Source organism: Symphalangus syndactylus, chromosome 19 (genome assembly GCF_028878055.3).
Source record: "Symphalangus syndactylus isolate Jambi chromosome 19, NHGRI_mSymSyn1-v2.1_pri, whole genome shotgun sequence".
In the NCBI taxonomy this organism is placed as follows: domain Eukaryota; kingdom Metazoa; phylum Chordata; class Mammalia; order Primates; family Hylobatidae; genus Symphalangus; species Symphalangus syndactylus.
In genome coordinates this window covers 9754055-9774595 of record NC_072434.2, presented here as the reverse complement: position 1 = coordinate 9774595, position 20541 = coordinate 9754055, and the positions used below count along the sequence as shown (strand labels likewise).

At 40.3% G+C, this 20541-nt stretch overlaps 1 protein-coding gene across 3 annotated transcripts in view; it reads right to left on the bottom strand.

The window, feature by feature from the left end:
- The window catches only part of TCEANC2 (transcription elongation factor A N-terminal and central domain containing 2), a 56093-nt gene that overhangs the window by 13688 nt on the left and 21864 nt on the right, over positions 1 to 20541 (bottom strand). For all 3 annotated transcript variants that reach the window (XM_055235320.2, XM_063613210.1, XM_063613211.1), the window contains exon 4: positions 6259 to 6452. In XM_055235320.2, coding sequence (XP_055091295.1) covers positions 6259 to 6452 — 194 coding nt within the window. The remainder of the gene's footprint in view (positions 1 to 6258; positions 6453 to 20541) is intronic.

Below are 20541 nucleotides of genomic sequence, written 5' to 3'. Positions count from 1 at the left end.
CTCAGCCTCTCAAGAGCTAGGATTATTACAGGCATGCACCACCATGCCCAGCTAATTAAAATTAAAAAAAAATTTAGAGATGGGGTCTTGCGATGTTGCCCAGACTGGTCTTGAACTCCTGGCCTCCAGCAATCCTCCCACCTTGGCCTCGCAAAGTGCTGAGATTACAGGCATGAGCCACTGCACCCAGCCAATGATCTATATTTTAAGTTTGTCTCTCCTAGTAGAAAATTCCTTGAAAATAGGAGACAAATTTATCTCTCTCACTTCCTTTTTTACCTTTAACCTTTCTCTCCCTACCTTAGCCACTCATTCAAACATTTATTCAGCACTATGTGCCAGGCTCTGTGCTTGGGCTGAGCAATAAGCAGTGACTAAAGCAGGCTCAGCCCTTGGGCCCCTGGGCAGCTTAGTCCAGTAGGACAGACAGACTGTGAACAGGGGTTGTAAGGATCCTGTGCACCAGGAGAAAGGAGAGGAACCAGCGCTGTGGAGAACACAGCCATGGCAAAGCAACCCAACCCAAGAGGGCAGTACCTGGCTTCAAGAGGAAATGAAGTTTAATCTGAGACCTGGAGCATGAGTAGGATCTGGCTAGGTGAAATAGGTGTTTGCTTTGTGATAAATTCACTGAGCTGTACATGTATGTTTGTTCTTCTGTGCAAAAAGCCAAGTTCAAAAAAAAAAACACACCCCAAATAAAAAGGGGTCACCTGACATTTAATAAAATGTCCTAACATGAGAGACAGATGGACCAAAGTAAGTAGAAAAAACAGACTTGTCAGATATAAGGACCAAGCAAAGAGCAGAACAGGACCGAAAGAGAGAGAGAGAGTGAATATCCAGGCCCAGACATCTGCCTTAGTCTAGCCGACAAAAGGTGCTCACAAAAGTTTGTGGTCCTAATGACAGACAGATTATTTCCAAGGCTTGTGCTGGAGTGAGTGGACTTGGCGTCGTGGTTCTCTAGAACCCAGACTCCAAGTTTTTCCAGGCTTCCTGGGTGGGCACTGAACTAGCCCTCTGAGGCAGGCCTGGTACCAGACTACTTTAGGAAGCTGGAAAGGTGGCTCGCTGGCCATCCAGCATTTGTCCTGCAGCATTTGCCAGAAAGAAAGTTCCTTATCCCGGTGTGAGGCTGGTTAGTCTCCACTGATGGTTAGAGACACACTTAGCAAGAAAGTCTTTTTTTTTTTTTTTGAGGGGAGTGGTTATCAAAGAAGAAGGGTATATGTGTTTGTAAAACAAGTCATGGCCACTCCAGCAAATTATAGTACCTGTATTTTTTTTAAAAAAAAGTACTCTGAGAGTATCTTGGAATTCACATACTTCATTCAGCAAATAGTTAACTGAATTGCTACTCTGGGTCTAGCCTGCTCTTAGAGAGATAGAATAGAAAGGATGTGAACCCTGCCCATCACAAACTCACATCCTAGAAGTGGGTAGGAACCTGGGGGTAGGCAGCATGACAGGTGCTATGCCAGCAGTGTGGTGGTAATAGAAGGCAAGCATCTAACCATTCTCATGCATGCCTCTTGTTAAATGAAGACCAATCAGAATTAAGAAATGGAGAAAAATATGTGACATTAAAATCATAATAGAAACTGATTCATCATGTACCGTATGTATAACAAGTTTGTTGCAAAGTGAAGAATACCTGTCTTGTAAGTGCCTTTGGGTAATCCAAACCCACCCAAGTGGATGAGTCCTTTCCAGTGGGTCCTAATCTGGTGCTTTAGGTGAGCCCTTCTGGGTGGAAGGATGAGAGTTTCACCGAGTCCTTGAGAAAAGGGCTTTTGCTATGAGACAATTTGTATGAATGGGAATGAGGATAGGAACACTGGGAGAAACCTAGGGATTTATTTAGAAATTGATCATTTCTCTGTATCTTCTCTGTATCTCTCATGGGCTGCCTGGTCTCTTTCTCACATGTTTTTGCTCTTCTTCATGGGCCTTACTCACTACCAATTCTAACTGCCTTAGAGGAGAGATCCTCCTATGCTACACATCTTTTCTCTACTCACAACTCTGCTTCCTCACAACTCTTCCAATATCCTTTCTGTTCAACACTTGCACTGTTGTTTTCTTGGTATCTCCTAGTTCACATTTCCCAGAGACAGAGAGTCAGAATCCTTATTTGTTTGTGCCTGTGAGTTAAGTGTGTTATACAGCTGTCTAATTCTGGATGAACTAGCTGGAGGAAGATATAAAACATGACCACCTTGAGCTCCTTCATCAGTGGGAAGTGGTGCCATAACCAATTAGTGATGTCTGCTACATGCGTAAGCTCTCTCAGGGCATGGGAACAGGGTCTTCTTCATGCGTTTACCTTAAGTGCAGAACTTCCCACACTGTCTTCTATCTATTTGTCTATCTTCCTCAGAAGACTATAAGGACTGCTAGAGTCAAAACCATGTTGTATCCATTTCTAAACTGTGCATGCCTAGCTAGCATAGGTTAGTGGCACATAGTAAATGTTCAACCAATATTTGTTAAATGAATGCCCTTCCTTCCCATGTGTAACCCTTCTTTCTTGCTCTTCTAATAACATCATATATATAGCAGATAAAATATGTTTCTATTTTATGTGTATGTTCTAATTAGCAAAATCCTACGCCTCTTACAATGGCAGGCTCCACTGCCATCTCTTCTATGAAACATTTCCAGATTCCCCCATCAGATTTAACTGCTCTGTACTTTGTGTGTTGATACTTGCTAGTACCATTTTTCAGACTGCCTCATATTTTAATTAATCGTTTATAGGTTATCAGCCAGGAGATAGTAAAGCTTTCTTAGGATAGGGAATGAGACTCATTCATGTTTGTCTTCTCCCCCAGCACCGAGTAGATGCTTACTAAACATCTGTTGAATTGAATAGCCACTGGAAGAAAACTTTGTGTGGGTTTTCCAATAGCATGATTGAATTTGTACATATCTACCCACACTTCTTTTTGACCACTTGAATACATTCATGAGAGAGCTGGTCAAAGCCAGGGGTGCAGTCTGAGGCCATTAAACAAAGAAAAAACTAACAGTCCCATATGGGGACGTACCCCTGACCTGGATCTCATTAGCACCATCTGACAACCAACTGAGCCAACCAGCCAGTGTTTCATAACTCTTAATGATACAGGCTCACTTTGAGAATCAGGTTCATTTTTTTAAATGACATAATAGGAAAATGATCACAGGCCGTGAGGTAGGAAAGGAGAGTAGATAATGAGGAAGGGGAAGTAAGAGAATGACACCACAGGGGATGTTCATATGAGGAAAGATCTAAAAGATGGGGAAGAACAAAGAAGATCTGGAAGGGAGAAAGTAAAGGGGAATGGAGCCTGGGTTTCAACGATGGAGTTTTTATTCATCTATTTCACTATTCCAAGAACAAGGAAATAATCCATGAATCTAGAAAGCAAGATCTGTAGGGTAATAAAGAGATGCACCTTTAGGCTGTGCGTTATTATTCTTCATCTATGGCTTTCACTATTAAAGGACATGAGTGAAACAACATGGAAACTTTTTTTTTTCTACAAAAATGTAATGAGAAGATTTGGTATTTGCAATAACACATGCTAGGATCAAATTGTAGAGGCTTTTAAGTCACTGGGCCAATAACTTAAACCCAGTGCTTTACTGCTGCCTGATGAAGTACATTTATGGAGATCTGATGTCTGATTTGAATGCACTCAACATTGGTTACTGTCAAAGACCAGATACTGAATTAGATGGTTCATTGATTTACTCTAATATGGAAACATCTCAGATGACGATAGGTGCTAAGAATTAACCTTATATAAAATGCTTGTATTTATATTCTCTGACATAACAAATTGATAAACATGCTATCAAATGCTATTTATGCAAGGAAAGCAGAGTGATTTTTTTTTTTTTTTTTTTTGGCTAAGGAAGACAGTAAGATGCATACTTTTAATTTTTTAAATTTACTTTTTGGGAACAAAACCATTCAGCTATGCTTAATCGGATATTTTTTTCAATTATGTTGGAAAGCACTAACAAATGTATCACTTTTTTAACTTTGCTTTCTAACACTTGAGTGCTTACCACTTGATGTGCCATTTAAAGGATAATTAATGGATAAACTAAAAGGATAATTATCACGGAGTTTAATATAGTCGGCAAACTGCTCATTAATCCTTACAAGCATAGCTTTGTTATTATCATTTACTTAAAAAGATGCCACAGGGAACTGGTATTTGCCACCACATTAACTACATACTATATACCCACACGGTATGTTTCTGCAATAATTTTGACTTATTTCAAAACTAAACTTTATTTAAAATAAATCTTGTTGGCTAATCGATACTCTGGAAAATCAGACTTACAACTTTCATATTTTGTTGTCTCTTCCAAGAGTTTAATACTCGTATTAAAGCTTCCGTTAGGAAAAGTTAAGTGAACTTCCAGCACAGCAATTCACTGAACTATCAAATAGTCATTAAAAATTACAAACATGAAAAAATACAGATATATAGAAAAGGATATAAAAAATGACACTAACTAAAATTGATCAAGATTCAAGAGAACACAAACGTGAATAATTACGTCAATTTTCTGCAATATTACTTAAATAATCAATAAAAATATGTTATGGAACATTTGGCATATAATTCACTCTATATAAATCTCAGATAATCATAACTTGCCCAACATTTATTTAAAAACCCATAATAATTTACCAAAAAAGGAAATGTGCCAATGTGTTAACAAGATTATGTCTGGGTTACATTTTTTTCCCTTTTATACATTTTTCTCATTTTCTATTAGAAGTTTGTATTTAAAAACCCAAAACTTTATTTATTTTTTTAAGGTTTCAAATGTACTTTATTTCTTCAATAATGCCATATCTTAATGAGTACACAGTGCTTTAACTTGGCATCAATTATGAGCTGTTTTTTAAACAATTCATTATTACACCAGCTGGAATGATTACTGATCTCTCCATTCCTTTGGGGTGACTCTGCCAACAGGGGACAGGTTCCATTCTATTCTGATTTGTGTTGCTACACATGTCCATATAGCAATACAGAAAGTGGCTCCACTAGCTAATGCAGCACTACCATATTTATCACGAAAATCAGGTGTACGTTTCCGGTGGCTCTGCCTTGCCATTGTTTGCTGAATGCTTCAAACTTGGAGACGACTTGGTGCGTTTTTGACCAAGAGGAACGTGGTGAAGGTGAAGACAGAACTGCAGCAATGCAGCTGCTGCTTTGGTGCAAATTCACTTCAGGTCCAAAACTTTATTTTAAAAAAAGTAAGTACTATATCACAAGTCTTTCTTTTGTGGATAAATAATTGAGATAGAAAGGCTAAAATTTTTTTTAGAGACTGTAGTAACAGATCTAGCATTTAAATCAGACTTCTAAATTGTTTCTTTTATTAATATTAAATTGTTCTTTAAGGATACTTTAGCAGAGTTGCTCTGGGATATCCTGGGATACGGAAGAAACATGAATATTATATGTCCTATTTTCCAGAGTATTAATCGGCTTATAAGATTTGTTGTTTGATGACACTGAATATTATTATTAATGAGCAAAAATCCTTCTTCCAGCATGTATACTTCAAACCACTAACATCATCTGAATTGTAAGCCATGAACGTGATAGGGAACATGTCTATCCAATTGATTTTATGCCTTAAAGCTAAAGACATGGCTGTTGACAAAAAATGGGGGATCTGAGTCTTTTCAATAGACAGCTATTTATTTTACCATTGATATTCCATAACACAGTCCATCACAGAATTTTTACTTCAGCAAGAAGGGAAGGAATTTTAAATGGGAGGTAACCAACATTCATTAAATAACTTCTAATCAGCAGGCACTACTATTCTTTTGCATATATGGTTGATTTAACCTTTTTAATACCTTAAGTGGTAGGACTTACAATCCTCATTTTACAGATTAAGAAATCAAGTCTCAGAAAACGTTAAGGTATCTGCCTAAAGTGTCACAACTAGAATGTCAGGGTTTCAACCCAGATCTTGCTAGTTCAAAAGCCTGCCTCCTACAACACTGTCTCCCGGAATGCTTATAAATCCAGAATCCTTAAAGAATAACTGGTTAAAATAAAGCCACCGCATTAAGATTATGAAATCTTAATTAGGAAATTATGAGGTGTTTAACCAAGAGCACTTAGTAATCACATCCAACCAGGACATTACCTTTATTTTTCTTCTTTTAAAAATTAATTATTATGGGTACATAACAGTTGTATATATTTAGGGCATTACCTTTAATTCCAAGGCTTCTGAGAGTAATTTCTGAGCATTTTTCCTGAACGACTCGGTTTTGGGATCACTTCTAACTTCAATAGAAGGTCTATTTGAATGTCTTTCAATGAAAGTTTTCCACTCAGTGTAAACTTCTCTGGCAAGAGAAGCCACTTCTGAATCTGAGTGTTTACACATCTTGTTCACAGTGTGACCTGGAATAGGAAGAGAAAAAACAAAAGAACGGTTGTTACATCTTCTTCTGAAAAGCACAGGACTAGATGGACTGACATGTGGCACTGAGAAAGTCATTCACACACCCAAGGATGTAAAGACTCTTGTGCAAAAGAAACCTGCTTCACAAGGACTAAGATAACAAGGTAATCACCGGGGGAGAACCAGCAGCCTAGCCAATGAATTAAGTCATAAACTAGAAGCAAAATCAATAGATTCTTAAAAAGAACAACAAAGGTAACTTCTTTAACCAAAAATTACTATAAAAGAAAATGAATTAAGCATTCATCTAGTTTTTTGGGGGAAGGGGGTACATACTGTATTTCAAGACAACAAAATAGCCCTAGTTATTATGGGAATATTATTTAGCTAAATGTGAAAAGACTGACAGAATGAGAACATTTTTTTGTAGCCCTGATGAAATAATTCATTCAGAGACAATCATCAGTGGATGAACCCATTCAATGAGTCTGATGGGGAAATTTATCATGGAGGGATGAGCTGTCATCATCTAAACCCACTGTTCAATGTTAGCATCCCTAAGAGTGGGACTATCAGACAGAAGAAACAGAAGAAGTACTTCGCACCCTTAACCTATGAAGTAGTCTTATCCTCTTCCCCAAAAGAAAAAGAACCATAATCCAGTTAGTCATTCAAAGCTAACTTCCAATTCACAGGAAACAGGGGAGACGGAGGAATAAATTAAATTATAGCATGAAGAAACAAGACAAATTCTGAATGTGGGACATTCTGCAGGACAACAGACATGGTTTCTTCCACAGTGATTTTTCTCTTTGTTGTTGTTTTTTGTTTGTTTGTTTGTTTGTTTTTGAAAAGGGGCTAGGGTTAGGGACTGCTGTAGATTAAAAGAGTCTCTTGAGTACAAACTACCAAATGCGACGTGTGATTCAAATCCCAATTGGAACAAACCAACTGTTAAAAGATATTTTGAGATAAACAAGGAATATGAATATGCACTAGATACTAAATTATACCACGGAATAATTGTAAACTTCGTTAAGCACAATAACAATGGCACTGTGGTTACAAGAGAAAATATCCACAGTTTTTAGAGGTGCATACTGAAGTATGTAGAGTTGAAATGACAAAAGGTCTGAGATTCTACTTTAAAATACCTCAGCAACAAAACAAAAGCAAAAAGGGAAAGATGAAGTGGGACAAAATCTTAATAGTTATTGAATCTAGATGAAGGGCATATGGGAGATGGTTATAATATTCTCTTTATTTTTGTGTATGTTTGAGAATTTCATAATAAAAATGGAAAAAAAGGTGAAGGGTCAAAAATTTCAATATGCAAAGTACTTAGATAAAAATAAATACCTAGAAAGGCTAAAGAAGTCAACTGAACACTTAAAACTAAAAGTTTAAAAAATGGAATACAAGATACATATATATTTTTTAATTTTTTATTTTAATGAATTTTTTAATCCTGCTCCATGGGTTGAATATAAGATAGATATATTTTTAAAAACCAATAGCTTTCTTAAGTCAGTAATAGCCAGTCAGAACACAACAGGGGAACAAATCCTGTTTAAACTAGTAAAAACTATAAAGCACTTCGGAAAGCATGGACGAGCATGGGTGTGTGAGCACGCACACGTGCCGTCTGTTTGTGCCCACTTCCTTAATGCTCCGGGATTCCTCCTTCTCCTCCATCCCTAGCCCCACTGCCCTGCCTTAGGGCATGTTGCCTCCAGATGACTATGGAGGCACCCTGATTGACCTCTCCAGCTAAGTTTGGTACCCCTTAATGCCATCTTCCACACTGCAGCTAGGATAGCCTTTATTTATTTTTAGTGTTTTGTTTTTTAGGGACTTTTTTCCTAAAGCATAAATTTGACCATTTTACTCCTCCACTTAAATCCTTTGGTGCTATATCCACTCTTACCTTTTCATAAAAGTCCCTTCACAATCTGCTACCCTCCTACCTACTTTCTATCTTCATTTCCAGCTACTATCCACTGTCATCCAATACTCCAGCTACTTGTAGCTCCTAAAACATTTTATTTTTTATCTCTTTACTTTTGAGCATACATCCCAATGAACATTCTGTCTGCCTGAAATACTCTTACTTCTCTTTTTGTCTGGCCAACTTCCATTTGGTCTTTAAGACTCATTTAAGGGTCCCTTCCTCCAGGAATTATTCCTTAATATCTCTAGTCTTGGTCAGTACCCCTGCTCTCTGCTTCCTTAGCACCTTGTGCTTCTGTTTATCATGATAACTACTAGAGTTAGTTGTAATTATTTGATCAGTTATCTCTTTTGTTCACCAACTTGAGCTCCTTGCAGAAAGAGCTATGCAAGAAATCCCCTAACCTTAGGGGATGCTCATCTTTGTATCTCCAGCAGTGAGCATAGTGGCAGGAGATAGGAATCAGGAGAGCAGGTTGGTTGAATGAGAGACTCATATAAAGAATAACATACATTCCTACTAAAATACATAACAGAAGATTTGAATAAAGGGAAAATATACCTTACTATGAGATGGAAAAATCAGCACAAAAATGCCAATACAGAAAGTAGTTGGCTGGGTGCAGTGGCTCATGCCTATAATCTCAACACTTTGGGGTGCCAAGGTGGGAAGATCACTTGAGCCCAGGAGTTCAAGACCAGCCTGGGCAACATAATGAGACTCTGTCTCTACAAAAAATTAAAAAATTAGCCAGGTGAGGTGGCATATGCCTGTACTCTCGGCTACTTGGCAGGCTGAGATGGGAGGATGGCTTGAACCCAAAAGTTCAAGGCTATAGTGAGCTGTGATCATGCCACTGCACTCCAGCCTGGGCAACAGAGCAAGACCCTGCCTAAGAAAAGAAACAAAAAAGAAATTAGTTTATAAATTTTATGTAATCTCAACCAAAAATCTCAGTGGGCTATTTTTATTAGATTACAACCAAATACTTCTACACAAATATAACTGAGCAAGTGTATAAAATGCTATTTTGAAAAAGAGGAGTTATGACGCACAACTAGCCTCATATCTAAGATCTAAGATATTAGAACATATTATAAAGTAACAAAATTGAAAATGATATGGACCGACACCAAAAAAGAAAATGGATAGGGAATTTTAAAAAATGAAGGTCGGAAACAGACTATAGTACATAAGAATTTAATATATAATGAAAGAGGCATCACTGAACAAAGGGAAGCAGAAAAAAATTTTTATTTGAGAAAATGGTCAAAACATTTAGAAAATTTCTCCAATTATGCCAACCGCATAGCCCAATATTGTTTGATTCCTTTATTCTCCACACATTTATTGAAGGCCTGTTTGCTCTAGATACTATGCTAGGCACTAGGCATGTAGGGCTTAAACAAGAAATTGTCCCTGCTTTAAAGGTTCTATGAAGAGAATCCTGGAGTTGAAAAATAAAACTCTGAAGGGAAGACAGGGTAAAATAATATTGAGTCTTTAACTTCTCCCTCTAACCAATTCTTTATCAAGAATTTGTACCTAGCCTTTCTATGGACCTGGGAAAGGAGTACATCAATACCCATCACAAGGAGGAAGAGGAGGAGGAATGCAGAGCACTCATTAGAAATGTCTAAAGGTGCTTCCTAGCTAGCGATGCTTAGGAAAGTGCATTCCAATACACATCACTTGAAAGCACAAACCACCCCTGGATACTTTCCTTTTCTAGGTGGAGTTCTCCTTATCCCTGAGATTATTCATTCGGCAAGCAAGATTTTATGCTCTTGGTCACTGTAGTAGATGCTAAAAATAAAATGATAAATAAGATAGTACAGGATATCTGACCTAGATCCAGAGCATTTAAACACTTTTTTTTTAGATGGAGTTTTGCTCTGTCACCCAGGCTGGAGTGCAGTGGCCACCACGCCTGGCTAATTTTTGTATTTTTAATAGAGACGGGGTTTTGCCCTGTTGGCCAGGCTGGTCTCGAACTCCTGACCTCAGGTGGTCCACCCGCCTTGGCCTCCCAAAGTACTGGGATTACAGGTGTGAGCCACCGAGCCCGGCCCATTTAAACACTTTTACCGGGCATTTACCTTATGCCTGGTGCTGAGGATACAGAGACGAGGAGAACACAGCCCTGGGAATTTAGCCTACATTTTACCTGCCAAAGTATACAAAGAAGACACATGTACAGAAATAGTCATTCCAGTATTGTTTGTGATAGTGAAAAGCTAGGAACAACCTACAAGCTCATCATTAAGGGTCCTGTTTGTTAAATAAATTATAGTCCATTTAAACAATAACTACTTTGCAGCCATTAAAAAATAAAATAGGCTGGGTGCAGCAGCTCGCGTCTGTAACCCCAGCACTTTGGGAGGCTGAGGTGGGTGGAACCCTGGAGGCCAGGAGTTTGAGACCAGCCTGGCCAACATGGCGAAACCCTGTCTCTACTAAAAATACAAAAATTAGCTGGGCAAGGTGGTGAATGCCTATAATTCCAGCTACTCAGGAGGCTGAGGCATGAGAATCGCTTGAACCTCGGAGGCAGAGGTTGCAGTGAGCCAAGATCACAACACTGCACTCCAGCCTGGGTGACAGAGCACGACTGTCTCAAAAAAAAAAAACCCAACAAAACACTAAACTAAAATAGCTCTACATGTAGTAACTGGAAAAATGATCACTTTTCTTAGTTAAGTGAAAAAAGCAGGTCTCGGGGCACACATAGTGTGAGTCAATGTTTATTTTTAAAACTACGTATGTGTATACATATAAACAACATTTTTGTTTATATGCAAAGAAAAAAGCCTTAAAGATTTACAATAAAATTATTAATCGTGGTCTCTTCTGAGTAGTGGGACTGTGTGTATCCATGCAGTTCAGCTCACAATCTGGTGGGCTGGCTCAACATGTCAACAAACCTAACAGCCTGGGCTGTGTTATAGTAGGGCAATATTCAGGTTTCTTCAGAATAGAGATCCTTCCCTTCATAAGAGTCTCATCTTAACCTTTTCTCTCTCCAAGAAAGGCACTGCTGACCCAGCTTTATGTATGAGAAATAATGCAGAAGTCCCTCAAACAGAGAGTCCTTTGACTTGGTCGAATCCAGCAGTCCTTCTCCATCCTGACATTACTTGGCCTCTCTGTGGCATCTGACACTGGCTTTCTTCCTGAGATATTCTCTTGCGCTGCTTTTGGAGACACCACCTGTTACTCGGTCTCTTCTTCCTTCTCTATCTCCTCTGCTGGCTGCTAATGCTTTGCCCAATTTTTAATTATCTGTGAACCCTAGCTAGGGCATTGTCCTTGGACTCTTTTCTTTCTCCACTTGCCTTCCCTGAGTAATCTTGCCCACTCCTGTGGTCCAGCTACTTGCAGGCAGATGACTCCCAACTATGTGTCCCTAGCCAAAGGTTCCCACTGAGCACGAGACCAAATATCCAGTCCCCTACTGGACATCTCCACCTGGTTATTCTGCAAACACCTCTAACTCAACATTTTTTGTCACAGAATGGCACCACCACCCACCCACCATTTTAGGATCCACTGTCTCTTTCAACCTTATGTTCATTCAGCCACTCCAAGTCATATAGATCTACTTCCTTAATTCTCCCTCTATCTTTTACTCTTCCTCCTCACCTGTTCTCCACTCTTACTGCCCTGATTCAGGTTCTCATCACTTCTCCACAGGTCTACTGCATTACTTCACTAACCAATCTCTGTCTCCAGTCCGGCCCTCTCCAATTCATCCTGTCTACTGAAGGCAAAATGACCTTTTCAAACATAATTTGATCATATCATACCCTTAATAAAAATCCTCCGATGGCTCTCCATTGCTCTCAAATTAATTTCTAACATAGCATTAAAGCTCTGGATGACCTGGAATCTCTTTGGCCTCACCTGTCACCATGTTGCCCTCCTTCCTCCCTCCCCTCACTTTCACCCCTCCCACTCTTTTACCTCTGTGCACTACCTTCTAGCCAGAGAGCAGCTTGCATGTCCCTGTTTGGGGTCATGCTGGCTGGCCTGCTCCTACTTCTGTGCCTTAGCTCATACCATTCCCTCTGCCTAGAATATTTAAATGTCCATCTTATCCTCAAAACTGTAAACGTGTTGAGGGCAGAATCTGTACCTTACTCCAAGTTCTATTCCCAGCCCCCAGCATAGTGCCTAGCACAGAAGAGACAATCCATAAATGTTTGCTGAATTGAATCAGTTAAATAAAAAACATTTACATTTGACTTTCAAATTGGTTTTGTGCTGACATTTGAATATGGATAGAGGTGATTAGGAAAATCACACAACTGCAAACAAAATAATGAAACTATACTGTGAAGAAATGAATCCAAAGGTGCTGAGAAAATGAAAAGTTTCTAATTCTTATCCACTGCTGATTATTTTTCCTGCTTATCACTCTAGGCTTTGTATGAATTATCTCATTTAATTTTTATAACAACGACTTAAATATCGTTATTATATCTCTTTTTACAAATGAGAAACCCAAACTCAGTAAGGCACCTTGCCCAAGGTCTCACAGCTAATAAGTGTGGAAGCTAGGATTAGAACACAAGCAGCCTGACTCCACCTCCAGAGCCTGCACACTTAACTCCTAATACATTATACTTCTCTGTTATTAGGGACTGGCACACAGGAAGTATTCGATAAGGCTCCATTGAGATACTGTTATTCACATTCTTGGTATTCCAAAATCAGAAGAGCACAGGCCCTGAGAGGTGGCCAAAGGACAGAAAGCTTCAACTCACAGGTCCGGACAGTGGAGTCACTGCTTTTGGCCTGCAGGGGGCAGTACATCCCTCAGATACTCCCACAAGAGCCACGCCCAGACTGGTCAGGAGTCTTCTGCCAACACCTGCCAAACCAGCCCAGGAAGGGTAGGTAGGGCTGTAAAGGAGCCCAGTGGGGGATGTGACTTGTCAGCAAGAGGGAAGAATTTCCAAAGACGACTAACAGCAAAAAGGCAATTCAGTCTGGGGCAAGAAAGAGGAGTCTGGGAAACCCTCTACTAGACAAAAACAGAGCAGAATCATACATTTCAGATCACAAAGGGAATTTCATGATAACATTAATAATGACAGGCTGGGCATGGTGGCATGCCTGTAATCCCAGCACTTTGTGGGGGCCAAGGCAGGAGGATCGCTGGAGTGCAGAAGTTTGAGATCAGCCTGGGCAACATAGTGAGACCCTATCTCTAGAAAAAATTTAAAAAAATAAATAAAAGAATTGACTGGGTGTCGTGGCACATGCCTACAGTCCCAGCTACCTGGGAGGCTGAGGCAAGAGGACTGTGTGTGCCCAGGAGTTCGAGGCTGCAGTGAGCTATGATCACGCCATTGCACTCAGCCTGGGTGATAGAGTAAGACCCTGTCTCTAAAAAAATTATAAAACAATCATAATAACAGCTATTGTGCTAACCACTTTACATATATTAATTCATTAATCCTCAGAACAACCCTATGAAATAGGTGCTATAGTTCCCCATTTTACAGGTAAAGATACCTGAGGTACTGAGAGGTGAGGTAACTTGCGAAAAACAACAAGAAGCCAGACCAGGTTTCATATATAAGCAGTCTGGCTCCAGAGCCCACACTTTAACCCTCTACTATTCCCTCTGGTGATCAGATAGTCCTACATCCTCCTGATTCAGATGAAAAAGATGAGGCTCCATGACCTTTCCCCAAGGTCACAAGTTGGCCAGTAGCTACATCAAGGAAGTTAATGATCTGCAAAAAGTCATTATTTGCTCCATGAAGTTAATGTTTTAAAGTCAGCAGTGCCACTGGCTGGTCTTATGACCCAGGTCAAGTTCCCTGGGTTTAAGGTTAGGGGATTTCTGCATCCCAGCACACTGTTAAGACAAATTCTCTGTAGGAAGCAGTCTTTTGCTCATTTACCAAACATTACCAAATACTCAGAGGCATTGGGATAGAATGCTGAGCAAGACAAGACCCAGAAAATCCAGACTAATCTGTATTCAAGGAGCTCTAGGAAAGTCAGGGGACAACACCTAAACAAACATGCACACAAAAAGGTGTTATACGGGTCCTAAGATAGCATTGAAGGGGGAACCCTAAGGAGGGCCAAAAGGGCAGAGGAGTCAATTCAGCTGGTAAAGGGGTCAGGGAACACCATGAAAGAGGCAGTGCTTATCCTGGTCTTAATAATAACTCAGCCAGGCGCAGTGGCTCACGCCTGTAATCTCAGCACTTATTAGGAGGCTGAGGTGGGGAGATCACATGAGGCCAGGAGTTCGAGAACAGCCTGGTCAACATGGTGAAACCCCATCTCTATTAAAAATACAAAAATTAGGTGGGCATGGTGGTGCACGCCTGTAATCCCAGCTACTTGGGAGGCTGAGGCACAAAAATCGCCTGAACCCGGGAATCGGAGGTTTCAGTGTGCCAAGATCGCACCACCAGACTCCAGGCTGTCTGACAGAGTGAGACTGTCTCAAAAAAAAGAAAGAAAGAAAATTGGGCCGGGCGCGGTGGCTCAAGCCTGTAATCCCAGCACTTTGGGAGGCCGAGGTGGGCGGATCACGAGGTCAGGAGATCGAGACCATCCTGGCTAACACGGTGAAACCCCGTCTCTACTAAAAATACAAAAAATTAGCCGGGCGTGTTGGCGGGCGCCTGTAGTCCCAGCTACTTGGGAGGCTGAGGCAGGAGAATGGCATGAACCCGGGAGGCGGAGCTTGCAGTGAGCCGAGATCGCACCACAGCACTCCAGCCTGGGCGACAGAGCGAGACTCCGTCTCAAAAAAAAAAAAAAAGAAAAAAGACAATTGGAGACGGCTGGTAATGAGCATCTCTCCATAGTCCCTGCATCGCCTCACTCAGGGGCCTTCTTGCAGAGCCCTGAGAATGAAAAGCATCACACTCAGACAATGCTAATTTAGTTGGTGACTAAACTCCCAGTTCAAAGGCAACAAGGGCTGGATGCGCTGGCGCTTCTGTCAGATTTTTTGAAGGGCTTTTGCAAAACAACAATAATGATGATAATGATAACTCAAGGAGACAGGAATAACACAAGAAGTAGAGTGAACAAGAGCACAGAAGCCTGAAACGCAGAGCATAATGTGAGAGTATGGGAGACACAACAGTGGTCCCCAATAATGACTATGCCCTAATCCTCAGAACCTGTGACTATGTCACCTTACATGGCAAAAGAGACTATGGATGTGATTAAGGTTAAGTACCCTGGGATGAAGAAACTGGCCTGGCTTTTCCAAGTGGGCCCAATCTAGTCACATGAGTCCTTAAAAGTGAAGAAGAGGCAGAAAGATGGGTCAGAGATGAGATGTGAGAAGAATTCAACCTACCATTGCAAGTTCTGAAGATGGAGGAAGGAGATCACAAGCCAAGGAATGCAGATGACCTCTAGAAACTAGAAAAGGCAACTAGTCTAGGAAACGGATTGTCCCCTAGAGTCTCCAGAAAGGAATGCAGTCCTACCATCATTTTGATTTTAGCCTTTTATTCATTTTTAGGTTTCAGGAGATGGCATAACATGGTACAAGAACATTTTAGCTTTGTCATTTATTATTTGGTTGTCTAACCTGGGGCAAGTTACTTTAAACTCTCCAAGCCTCAGTTTTTCCATTTGTAAAATGGAAAAAAATTACACTTACTTTCCAGAGCTGTTATATAGCTCAAACAAGGTCATAGATGTGAAAGTACTTTGTAAGAAGAGGGGTTTTGTTGTTGTTGTTAAACAGTCATAAACAAAAACACAGCATCTCTGAAATCAGATATGATTGACAAAACTTTCCCCAGAATATTCATATATATAGTATTGCAAAAATGGAGCATGCCTGCTCACCAGGTTAAGAGTGCAAGGCCTAACTCCACTGCCTGATCAGCTATTTACTCAATACCCCATGCTCTTTGGTTTCCTTGATAATAAAGGTCTCCACTCATAGAGGCCTTATCACTGCCAGCTCCAAAGGCTTTTTGCTAGTTGGCCCTCAACTTCCCAGACCACTTGAGGACACTCATTTCCCCTGCCTCTAAGAAGAGTCTTTGGCCTGCATGTCCATGTACTGCCCTCGCTCTCTTCCTGTCTAACCACACTTCCTTAGTCTCTTTATCTGGCTCCTCTTCTTCCTCCCACTTCCCCAGCATAGATTTTCTCCCAGGTTCAGTCCTTCAGCCCCTTCATCTTTCCTTTTACTTAGAGAATTCATCTACTAAGGTGATTGCAAGCAAACACTTCCTGGCAGATGACTTCCAAATAAGTATTTCTAGGCTAAATTTTGCATCTGAGCTTGAATCCCGCATCTCCAACCTCCTGCTGGACATTTCCACTTAATAGGTTTATGTAAGAACAAAACTCTAGGGACATTGACTCAAATGGAAATACTGAGAGAAAACTCCCATTTGAAGTATACAAGAAAAGGCACTAAATTCTGATTTAAAAGAGTTAAATTCAAGCAGATGGTAGAACCCATAGAGACAGTCCAATAAAATAAAGGGACATATGGCTGGGGTCCAGGGCACAATGGCATCCTGCTAACCAGGAAGGAACACTGCCCCAGAGACCTGGGTTCTCATTACATCTCTGGTGCTAACTCACTAGGTGGCCCTGGATAAGTCACTTCATCTCTCTGGGTCTCAGTTTCCCTGTTTATAAACTGAAGTAGGTAAATGGATTTAAAAGGGTTATGACACTGACATTTACAGAGCTCATAGAAATATATAAGAAAAATTGTAAGATCTCAGCAGTAAATGTACAAAGAACATGAACAGACAGTTTACAAAAAAAAAAAGATAAAGTGTCAAAAAAAATGCATGGAAAACAATTCATTCTATGCAGCACATGAAAACAAGATGCTATTTTTACCTCTCAAATTTGTAAGATTTAAGAAAATGGTAGGAATGTAAATTGGAACAACCTTTCTAAAAATCTAAGATTCAAAAATGGATCAGGACACGAGATGCATATCCAAGAGGTATCTGAATTAAGGCCTCAGTTAAGCTGGAGACATGGACAAGCTCTCCGGCTAAATGCTCTAAAGAAGCAGCAAAAGACTAAGGGCTGAGCTTTGTGGAAAAGCACCCTGTTAGGGGAGAGAGGACGAGGACTGAAGAAACACAGAAAGGAAAGAAACAAGGACACAGAAGGCGAGGAGAGCCACAGAGAAAACGTGTTCAACTTTGTCATTTTCACTCATTTGAAGACTATGTTCCCGAGCTCCTGCTGTATGCCACTAATGCTTGAAATACACTGGTAAATAAAGTGTAACTTCTGCTGGCACAGAGTTACCGCCTAGCAAATAAAAAAAAAAAGAAGTAAATAATTAAATAGGTGATTACAAACTGAGATAAGGGCTATGATACAGAACTGGCAACCAGTTCAGTGTCATTTATGTCAACAGAAAGGGAGCATCAATGGTCTCAGATTCATAGTCTGGGAAGATGAGAACTGAGACAAGACCACTGGATTTGGATAGAATGAAATTACTTGTGTCCTGAGAGAATAGTGGTTGTGGGAGAAGCCAGCTTGGAATGCTTTTCCCAAAGGATTGGGCAGGCCAGAAATGGGAGTTTCGAGTAGCCAACATTTTTAAAGGAATCTGGCTATAAAAAGAAGAGAAATAAGGTGTTTGGAAAAGGTGGCAAAGACAATTAAAGGGGAAGATTTGTGCTTGTCTGAAAGCAGAAAGGGCGAGCCAGTGGAAAGGATAAGGGTGGCAACATAGTGAGAGGTATCATCGGGGCATCCCCATTTTCCCTCACCTCTATGGTCAATCCTTGCTAAATCCAGCCCGTTCTCCCTGATAAGGTTTCTCTAAGGAGCTATTTCATTTCTCCATTCTCTCAGTCCTCCAAGCCTTCATCATGTCTCACCTTAATATTTACAGCCATACCTCATCCTCATGGCTCACTTCCTCACCTCCTTCAAGTTTCTGCTCAAATGTCATCTGTCAATGAGGCCTACTCCAGCCCACACCATCCACATTCCCCAGCCCCCTTAACTTGCTTGACTTTTTCTCTTGCACAGTACTTATCATCTCCTAACATAACTACACAATTTGTTTATTGTGTTTCTTCTTTATTGCCTGTCTCCTCACTAGAATGTAAGCTTCACAAGGATAGGGATTTTTGTCTTGTTTTGATCACATGTATCCAGAACACTGCCTGGCACATGAATGAATATCTGAATGACCTCCTATCTGAGCTCCTGATTTCTACCTGTTCTTTCTCTATTAACACCCTTTTCCTATGCATTTTTCTCTTGGTCACCAGAAACGCTCATCATGTCATCCTACAGTTACCATTAAATGGTTCCAGTAACAGCTGTTTCTAAAGCTCATAGGTTGCTAATAAGATACCCACCTTCACTGAAGTGCTATTCACAATAGCAAAGACATGGATCAATTGAAATGCCCATCAATGACAGACTGGATAAAGAAAATGTGGCACAGATACACCATGGAATACTATGTAGGCATAAAAAAGCACAAGATCATGTCCTTTGTGGGAATATGGATGGAGTTGAAGGCCATTATCCTTAGCAAACTAACACAGGAACAGAAAACCAAATACTGCATGTTTCACTTATAAGTGGGAGCTAAATAATGAGAACTCATGAACACAAAAAAGGGAACAGACACTGAGGCGCTGAGGTCTACTTGAGGGTGGAGGGTGGGAGAAGGGTAATGAGCAGAAAACACAACTATTGGGTACTAGGTTTAATACCTGGGCAACAAAATAATATGTACAACAAGCCCCCATGACACAGGGAGTTTACCTATATAACCTTCACATGTACCCCCAAAACCTAAAATAAAAGTGAAAAATCAAACTAACGAAAAAATACTCATAAAATAAAACAAGTTTCTTCTTCTTTTTTTTTTGGAGACAAGTTCTTGCTCTGTTGCCCAAGCTGGAGTGCGGTGGCATGATCTCGGCTCATTGCAACCTCTGCCTCCTGGGTTCTCCTGCCTCAGCTTCCCAGGTTCTCCTGCCTCAGCCTCCCGAGTAGCTAGGACTACAGGCACACACCACCACACCCAGCTGATTTTTATATTTTTAGTAGAGACAAGGTTTCACCATGTTGGCCAGGCTGGTCCCAGACTCCTGACCTCAAGTGATTCACTTGCCTCCGCCTCCCAAAGTGCTGGGATTAGAGGCGTGAGGCACCGCGCCTGGCCAAACAGGCTTCTTTATTGTAGGATTTCATCTAGCCTATTAAAGGACAAAGTATACTGAAAACCTCTAAGGGAGAGGAAATAGTAATGTGAACCAAGCTTTATTTGAACCCAGGACACTTTCTTCAAATAACATCTCACTGGACCAGAGTTCTAAGAAATCCACACTTGAAAACAATGGCATCTGGGAAAAGTCCATACCCTAATGGCTAGCTTTTAAGTTTCTTTTTTTTTTTTTTTTAATTTTTTTTGCACACAAAAACAATAAACATTTTCTAAAAATACATACAAACAAAAAGATGCGTATCAAACATATTAGGAAGGTTGCACATGGGAAGACGGGGAATAGAAATGGGGAGTGGGAATTAAAATAAATGAGAGAGGGACTTTATATGGATCAGTGATAATAACTCAATCCTCTATTTGACGAAGAAGGAGAAGGAAGAGGAAGAAAAAGAAAGTGGGATAAAGGATCAGAAAGGGAGGAAAATAGAAAAAATTAGAGTAAGTTTCTTTATAATCAGGCCCAATCGCTATCCACCCTTGCCCATTCTAGCCATGTATATTACATTCTAGCATGTTGTTTTCAGGATTTTCAAGCCTCCATTCCTTTACTCACGTCTCTGCCTGCAATGAGCCAGATCTCATTTTGACCTAGCAAAATCCCACCTCTTCTATAAAAACCCTTCTTCACTTGCCTAAGCAGAAGTATTCACCGTCTCCCCTGTATTCCCACAGACCTTTGTACATCCCTTGATTTTAGCATTTTCACGTCAATCATTATTATACACCTGAATGCCTATTTCTCCAGAGAATGTGGGCGCCTTACAAACATGAACCATGCATTATTCTGTAGCACCCAGCATAAGGCATAGGACAAGGAAGGTGCTCAGTATGTGTTGAATGAATGAATGAATATAGATTCTATAAAACACAGATCAAATGATGATCCAAGGCTCTTGCT